The 9,308-nt window shown below is 46.2% G+C and overlaps 1 protein-coding gene across 1 annotated transcript in view; it reads right to left on the reverse strand.

The window, feature by feature from the left end:
- Krt77 (keratin 77) overlaps positions 1-1,213 on the reverse strand; it is a 10,058-nt gene extending 8,845 nt beyond the window's left edge. Inside the window, exon 1 of the mRNA XM_028781164.1 lies at positions 668-1,213. Coding sequence (XP_028636997.1) covers positions 668-1,213 — 546 coding nt within the window. The remainder of the gene's footprint in view (positions 1-667) is intronic.
- Positions 1,214-9,308: the final 8,095 nt, after the last annotated feature.

The following is a 9,308-nucleotide window of genomic DNA, read 5'->3' on the forward strand; positions in this document are numbered from 1 at the left end:
GGATGGATGGGTGGATGGATGGGTGGGTGGGTGGGTGGGTGGGTGGATGGATGGATGGATGGATGGATGGGTGGATGGATGGATGGATGGATGGATGGATGGATGGATGGATGGATGGGTGGGTGGGTGGATGGATGGATGGATGGATGGATGGATGGATGGATGGATGGATAGATGGATGGGTGGATGGGTGGGTGGATGGATGGATGGATGGATGGATGGATGGATGGATGGATGGACGGACGGACAGACATATGGATGGTGGATGGATATGTTTGAGTAGGTAGGTGGGTGATAGAAGGATGGATGTGGGGAGCACAGGTAATGGAATGGGTGCCAAGGTTCATAGATGAGTGGGACATGGGTAACGCTGAGTGAGAGTGAGATGAATATCGTGTGCATCTGTTGGGTATCACCACACCCCTTATCTGTTTCCTACTAACAGCTCATCCCCCAGCCCCAGAAACCTGTGTTAAATGCTTATGTCAAAACCCCGTGAAAGCCTAGGTTAACCGCTTTCTGACTTCCCAGCACACACACAAGAGGAAGCTACTGCCGTCAACTTAAACAGCACAATAATAACTGGTAGCTGCATTCTGTCACAGTGTGAGGCCCTCTTGGCCATTCGACAGCCACTAGAGACTCTGCCTGACTTTAAGGTACTCACCTTATCAATGAAGGAGGCAAACTTGTTGTTGAGAATCTTGATCTGCTCCCGCTCCTGGGTCTTAACCTTCTGAATTTCAGGATCCACCTCCAGGTGAAGAGGCTCCAGGAGACTCTGGTTAATAGTCACCTCATGGATCCCCCCAGTAGGATAAGGAGGACCGAAACCCCCAAGTCCCAAATTGCCAAATCCAGCACCCCCGAAACCACCTCCAAATCTGCCACCTACACCATAGCCACCCCCAAAGCCACCTCCACCAAAGCTTCTTCCTCCCCCAAATCCTCCTCCAAATCCTCCTCCTGCCCCTCTACTCTGGCAGAAACCACTGGCACTTCGCCCCACTAGGCTCCCAAAGATGCTTTTACTGCCACCTAGATTGTAGAGACTCCTGGAACTGAACCCACCACCATAATCACCTCCACACCTCCTCGACTGACACACAGACACCAGAGCCTGTCTCCCACCTCCAAAGCCTGAAGACCTGGTGCTATAGGCCCTCCTGCTCCTTGAGCTAAATGCAGACTGAGAACTGAACTGGCGGCTCATGGTTGCTAGGGCAACCAGAGGCACAGATAGCAAGGGCCCAGCTGAAAGGAGGCAGAGAGCAGGGACTGAGGGATCTGTGACTCTCTTGGAAAGGATCTGGCTCAGCCCCTATATATACACACCTGCTGGGCTGGGTACTTTCCAAACCCTGGGAGGGGAGTATTTGCCTGCCAGTAGCATCTGCTTACAAACCTCATACCTATGTGTTGCTGAAATGGCATTGTAGACAAACTCCCCCAACTTGATCATTTATCATTCATCTCTTACTACGGGGAGACCGAAGGGTAGAAATCTCTCAGGATCTCAGTGTTGGGAACTCCTGTAGCATTTCTCCCTAAATCTCAAATTGATCTTTTCCTAAGAAGCAGCATTGAGTTGTTTGTTTTGGGGTGTGCCGGAGAGATCTAGGATAAAGCTATGAAGTGTCTAGTGACCTTGGGACCACAGCTGGGTTGAAAGTGGAGACGCTTGCTGTAACAGAGCTGTCGTGGTACACAAAATCTGTTGTTTTGTGGGTTTTGTTTATTTGTTTGTTTGTTTGGTATGCGTGTGCGCACATGCGTGCATGTGAACAAAATATCTTGTAAGCATCTCCCTGTATGAATGTCTCCTAGACTCAGAGGAAAATTACCCCAATATATCTTCTTCTATTCTAATATTTCTAAACTGACACCAACAATATTTTTTTTAAAAAAAAAAGCAAAAAGAGTAGCTATCTTTTAAGGGATATGTAAAAACCACAGGTAAGCAAAAAGCAAGCCTTAATTTGGAATTAGGATTATTATTTTTATTTGGTCAGCATAAAATTGTTCTCCTGGCAGAAACAGTGACAATAATAGTGAGTTCTTAAAGGGTTACTCTCAAATTCTGTACTTATCAGGGAGTAGTAGGAAAGGAACCTTGGGTCATGAATACTCTCTGAGAAGGAAGAGCTGTCCCCAGTAAGAGACCTAATGTGAAGTTCATGAGAGTCTACAGATGTTGTCCAACAGAAGTATATGTGTTTACACCTGGACACAAATAGCTGGTGGATTTCACCCAAAATGCACTAATAAATGTTGTGAACATGAAAAGAAAGAATAAATGCCCAGTTTCAGAAAAAAATGGTTAATGATTTGCCCACATGGACACAATTGTTTAAAACCAGAACAAAGTGCAGCAGGGCCAGGAAAGGTCATTATACAATGTTGCAGAGGGCCTGTGCTCTGCTCAGCATGGAGGAATTGCTCTCTTGCAGATTGCGGAACATTTTCTCCTAATGTTTTTAAATGCTCTTTTTCTATGTGTTCATGCAATAAATCTTTTTTTCCCCCAATAGTTGAGGCCAACTCCCAAGTGCCCCAAATTTGAGGCAGAAATCCCAAACAAATCGAGAAAGATCAGGTGGCCTGTGAAATCAAGAGATGGCTAGTAACAACTTTGGAGAGAAACATCCTACAGCTGGGAGTGTCCAGAGGGCTGCTGCCAGACTACAAATCTTATCACTTTCCACAGTGTTCTGAGCGTGGGAACTCTTTAATGGGTCATCTCAGGAATCAATGTGGACGGGAAAGTGAGTGAGCCTGAGATATGGAAGCAAACGCTCCGATCTCACTTTCAGACCCTGCTTCTGCCTGGCTGTTGTCATCTCAGACAAGCCACTTGCTCCAGAGCCTTGGATGCTACAGTTTTTCCAGACTCCATGAATTGAAGCATAGCAGAACATGCTGCAATACCCTCAACATACATGCATAGCTCCTTCTCTCCCTCACCCCTGTCCCATCCTGGTAAGCAGCTATGGTTTCCAACTCAAGCTGAGACAGTCCTGTACAAAACAGGTGGCCATCCTAGTTCTTCTTAATCTATTCCCAATCTTTAAAGTCCCAACCTCTAGGGACTTTAGATAAGACAGTGAAGCCAGGTCTCCCTGCCCCTCGCTCAAAGATAAGGAGAACGGACACAATGCAGACAGAAAGAGTTGATAATGGAATTCTGGAGTTTCATATGCATGATTAAGTTGCCGGAAGGCCAGGATTCTGAGTCAAGCAGAGACAGACACAGCAAAGAGAGAAAAAGGTCATCAGAGAAGTCAGGAATATTATGGCAGAAGCAGTGGTTGATGAAGGGATCCTTGCATAGAGCATCTTTAAACTTAACTTAGAAGCTTGTTCCCTTCCCCACCCCTTGGTTTGGACACTACCTCCTCAAGTCAAGTTTCAGACCCTTGAAACAGAGTAACATCAGCAAACAGCATGGGCTACTCCCATGATTGTGCTCCAATATGAAAGAGCAGCTGTCAGCTGGTCCAGTGAGTGGGGCTCCTTCCCTTAACAGCTTCAGGAAGCTTTCCCTAAGGCTAAAAACCATGGGAGAGCCTTGACCACTGCTGTGCTTGTCTGTGCTGCTTGCTCTTGTCCACTTCTCTTTATTCCCATATTCACACCCAACTAAATAAATGGTTCCATAATGTTAGAGCTAACATGGCCCTGGAACCCCTCCCTAAAAAGTGTCCTTCAGTTTGCTGGCAGAGGCTAATGGCAAAGCCCTGCCACTCTTAGTGAAAGCAAAGATTGACATGTAGAATAAGGAGCCCCCAAGGGGCCCTACATTTAGCCAGCCTCACCATGCCTAGCTCTGTGACTATCCTGTCTACTAATTACTGACTCCCCCTCCCCATCACTCTCTGCCTCCAGTGCTCTCCCTAAAAGTGGGAAGTTGATTTGTCCTCATCTGACTCCCAAACACTGAAACCCAAAGCTGCCAAAAGGGTGAGGCCCGGGCAGGTATCAGCTACCAGAATCACTCAGCAGCAGCTCGAGGGAGGGTTCGAGGGGGGCATCCCCTATAGATGTGCTCCCCACCTCAGTCAGCATCTCCCAGGGGCTGGAGGTGGATACAGCAGGGGTGGAGCAGAGAAAGGCCAGAGGAAGAATCGCACTAGCCAGTCCCCACCCAGTGAAGCACTGAGGCTATGGTGCAGGCTCACAGCTACGGTGCAGGCGCTGGGCTATGGTTCAGGCACTGGACTTGTGCTAGCTTCACAATCAGAGCTTTTGGACCTGTGATCGGCAGAAGTGAAGCCGTGGGGTGGTAAAGATGGAAGGAGAGCAACTGCTCCATAGAGCAGAAGCTCAAACCTTGGTTTCCCACCCAGCAGTAGCTACTGCCCTCTTACAAGTGTCAGAACTGGGCTTGAAGTGGTGGTCACCAGTCACTTCACAGGAGAAAGTGGTACCGAGAGAGGAAGATGGTTTATATTACAGAGAAGATCAGTGGTGCAGCTTCTCCCTCCCAACACAAAAAGAAAAAAGAGCCGATGAAGAAGGCCCTGAGTAGCCTCTGCTCCTTCAGCCTGGGAGACGGGCAGACTGAGGGCTATACCACTTATCTAGCAGGCCCAGTGACCAACAGAAGAAAGGTGGTATTTAGCACACAGAAACATCATCAAGGAATTCTCCTGATTTCTGGGTGAGTGTGACTGTTAGGTCATCAACTAATACCCCAAAGCATCCAGGATCTCACCTTTGAAACTCTGTTTGACTAGAACCCCAGGACCAGGCTGGGAATGAAGAATGAAGCGGTGTCCTCCTGCTTTGTCAACCTATGGAAAACTCTTAGTCCTAGAAGCCCCTATGAAGCCTCTGCACCCTGCAGAGCCCCAAAGCCCAGAGACAGTGTTGTTCTAGACATACTAAGGCTCTTCTATCCACCATACTGGAAACCCAACTTTTTAAATATCCTTCACCAAAGCTGACAGTCTTTTGTCCCTGAGGCAAAAAGAGCAGCTGGGCATGTGTGGGTCTAAAGGAAAATAAGGTTGCAGCTAAATTCCAAAAGAAACAGTAAGGTCCCAGCTGTGAGTCATGGTTGTTTAGGCAAACAACAGTTCCATACAGATCAAGTGGAATCAGGACAGACACAGGGTTGTAGGAGTAATGGAGTGGAGACAAGAACCCCAAATCCCTGGGATGAAGGATATAAAACATGCAGCAAATTCCGGGTTCATATGTCCCCTTGTCCTCATTAAAGAGACTATAGCAGTATACAAACATAAGTAATTAACTATTTTTCTTGCTCCCATTTAAAGAATAAGCAGGTTCCTGAAACAATGGTCATAAATACTATGATCCTTTATTTGGCTCTTACACTGCAAGAAGTGTATTTTGAGACAGAGTCTCACATGAACCTAGAGCTTGCCACTTCTGCTGGATTGTCTAGCCAGATGCTCTAGAAATCTGCCTATCTCCATTTCCCAAGTCCTGGAGCTACAGACTCACCCTACCACACTCAGCCTTTCAGGTGGATGCTAGGATCTGAACTTGAGCCCTCATGATTGCACAAGCCTTACCCACGAAGACATCTCCCCAGCTCACAGTTTTTGGAGGGGACAGTGTTTCTTGTAACCCAGACTGGCCTCAAACACTCTGTATAACTAAGAATAACTTTGAGTTTCTGATGCCCCTGCCTCTACCTTCTGAGTGCTGTGATTGTAGGCTTGTGTATGCCATGCCTGGCATATGAAATGCCAGACAGAACTGAGAACTTCAGGCATGATAAGAAGGTACTCTAGTAACTGAGCCACATCCCAAGCCATGCAACCACATTTTACTGATGACTTTCAGATGTGAGGTTGGAAGTGACCAAGCAGCCAGAAAGCTTACAGCCCCAACCCCAGATCTCACCTGGGTAGACTGATTCTAAAGCCAGATAGCACGCTTTCTGCTTCATAGGGTAAGATTTTAGAACTCCACTGCTGGAATCTGAGTCTTGACTCCACCTCATACAAATTATCTGTCCCTTTACAAGTTCACTAATCTCTCCACACTTCAGTTTCCTCATTTATAAAGCACAGGCACTGCCTATCTGGTGGGACTGGGAAAGTTGGAGCAGTTAAATCTTGAAAAGCCCTTAGCACAGAGCCAGGCAAATGACAAGAGCTTCACTTTAACAGTTACTATGTTGGTAAACAAAGCAACCCTCCAGCCACAAAATCTTCACCGTTTCACACAGTAACTTTAACAGTTACTATGTTACTATACAAAGCAAACCTCCATCAAGTACACTGAGTTTTCCATCCAGCTTCTTAAAACAAATTACAGCATCATTTTCATCATAAAGACATAAGCTGCAATATACCATAAAGCATGCAAAAGACTTCAAAGTGCTTTGCTTTAATCCCCTAACTACTAAAAAGAGGTGAGGGTTACTTGTGCACCCAGGGGTGGTCTGCTTTCTTTTTCCTCCTTAGGTCACATGTTCCCTTCATAAGGTAAAGGCTCTGCTGGATTACCTCTCTCCCCACCCCCAGCCCCCCTACTGTGTCTCCCACTCATTAGTTCTCTGAATATGATGTTTCCCATTTCACACATACAGAAGATGATGTGATTGTGTCTGTCACTTAGCATAGTGTCCCTGGGAGCCTACCCATGTTGTCATAGCCTATGGGCTTCTCTCTCCTGTGCAGGTCCTTAACATTATATACATTATATACAAATCAAGTCTCCGTCAAAGACAAGATCTTCATTTCAACAGTTACTATGTTACTATACAAGGCAACTATAATATAATATCTAGTGATGTTATATTTGACAGGTTTTCCTGGTTTGGTTTTGTTGTTTTTTAGTTTTTTGAGACAAGACAAGGTGGCTTCAGACCTTCTATATAGCTGAGGATGACCTTGATCCTGCCTCCCTCATCTCCCAAGAGCCAGAATCACAGGTATGTCTCACCATACCCAACTCAAATTTTCTTTAGCCTTGGAGTTGGACTTACAGGCTGCCTGACCTGAGCTCTGGGAACAGAAGTTGGATCCTCTAGAAGAGTAGCAAGAGTACCTTAACCACTGAGCCATCTCTCCGGCCCCAGCACTCTCTTTCTCTATCCATTTGTCTAAGGACACTGAGGTATAGTCCATGTCTTGGCAATAAGCTCAAGATACTGACTTGTAAATATGCCCAAAAGTGAATTGTTGAACCATATGGTAGTTATATTTTTAATCTCTCTCTCTTTCTCTCTCTCTCCCCCCCCCTTCTCTGAACCTTCATCCTGTTTTCCATGAATGGGCTGGGCTACCTTACATTCTCACTGGCAAGAAGCCAGCACCACCAACCTTGAGTGAAACATAAATGAAAGTCATAGGGAGATAAGCCTCTCCCCTATTAGGATGGCAACCATCGAAGATAAGATAACGAGTGTTGGCAAGGGTGTGGAGAAAAGGAACCCTTGCACTGTGGGGCTTGTTTCGGACAGGTGCCAGCTGCTGTGGGACAGTCCCCACAGTCCATTCTTACTGTAACGAACTGTCCCAGGCAAGTTTTTCCCTCCAGATTTAGACCACTTTCTGTTGGAGGCACAGCTACACATGGTTTTAGCCTAGGGAGCACTGGGCTATCTCATAGTTGTATGCTTACTCAGTGAAGAGTTTCTGTGATCTACTAAGGTGTGTCCTCTATTTTTGTTTACCTAACTTTCTTTGTCAGTCTTTATGCTACTGAGGACAAGACTTTACAAGGAAGGTATTCATGAGCATGCTCCTTGACATGTTGGTCTTCTGTTGTCCAACCTGTATGTCCCTGATTTACCAGGGCTTCCCCAGCCCTGTGCTGAATCTGTGTTCTGTCCAAAAACAGCATGTGCCACACAACAGTGTTTTAGCCAATCATGGACCACATATTTGACGGTGGTTATACTGGATGGTTTTGTGTGTCAACTTGACACAAGCTAGAGTCATCAGAGAAAAGGGAGCCTCCACTGAGGAGATGAGATCCAGCGGTAAGGCATTTTCTCAATTAGTGACCAATGGGAGAGAGCCCAAACCATTGTTGTGGTGCCATCCCAAGGTTGGTGATCCTAGTTTCTAAAAGCAAGCAGACTGAGCAAGCCAGTAAGCAGCACCCTCCGTGGCTTCTGCATCAGCTTGTGCCTCCAGGTTCCTGCCATGTTTACGCTCCTGCCTTGACTTCCTTCAGTGATGAACAGTGATATGGCAGTTCAAGCCAAATAAACCCTTTCCTCCCCAACTTGCTTTTGGGTCATGGTGTTTTGTCCCAGCAATAAAAACCCTAAGACAGAGGTCCCAGAAGATTATGATGGAACTGAAAAATCCCTACCATCTAGAGACAGCACATCCATGTCGATGTTGAAGCAATGCACGACTCCTGTGGTGAGACTGTGTGAATGAAGCTACTGCCCTGGCCATGGCATGTAAATAGTATAGTCCACACAATTATATAGCATTGCAGAGCTTGACTGAGAACAAACAGCTGAGCTACCAGTTTGTCATACTGTGTTTCAATGAGTTGAGTGTGTGTTCATAAAAAAAAAGTGTGGTGAGCCAGCCAGAAAAAAGTATGGTAGCACACATAAAGGATGGTGAACCAGGTAAAAGGTGGTAATCTACGATTTACCTGCTCTGGGAGATGTTCACCCTGTGACAGCTCATCCTTTTGCCATTCTCATCCCCAAGGAGACAGGGTCTCTCTTTGTAGCCTGGCTGTGCCTGAACTCGATCTGTAGCCCTGGCCTTAAGATCACAGAGATCTTCCTGCTTCTGCCTCCCCAGTGCTGGGATTAAAGGCCTGGACCACTGCTACTTGGTTATATTTGCTTTTGGTTTTGGTTTTTCAAAACAGAGTATCACTCTGTACCTCAGTCTTGCCTAAAACTTACTTTTTGGCATCTTCTAAGCAATAAGCAACTGACCAAAGGTAGGCTACTCCTGGGCAAATAGTAAACACCCAGGACACAAGTGTGACTTTGAGTAATGGTGGAGGGAACAAGATCCCATGACAGAAGCCAGTGAAGGGACATTTTGGTCAAGTTTACATCTTCTCAGTCCTCCTCAGAGAAGTAAAAAGAAAAAAAAAAACATAGGAGATGAATCCAAATCTAAGAGTTTGACAAGGCTGTCAGTCTGCCTCGAGGTGCAGCAGATAGTTTTGATTCCTGGGATCCCGAAGAACATCTGGAAGGGAAGACCAAGGCACATGAGTATTCAGATATTTCTGATCCTGAGCCAAAACAGAGTAGTGACAGGTGACACAGACCAAGAGAGGCCAAGTCTATGGGTCCCTCTTGTTTAGTAAAACTGCAAAGATTGGTCCAGCTAGTCAGCTTC

This window comes from Grammomys surdaster, unplaced genomic scaffold (assembly GCF_004785775.1).
Source record: "Grammomys surdaster isolate TR1022 unplaced genomic scaffold, NIH_TR_1.0 374, whole genome shotgun sequence".
Taxonomy (NCBI): domain Eukaryota; kingdom Metazoa; phylum Chordata; class Mammalia; order Rodentia; family Muridae; genus Grammomys; species Grammomys surdaster.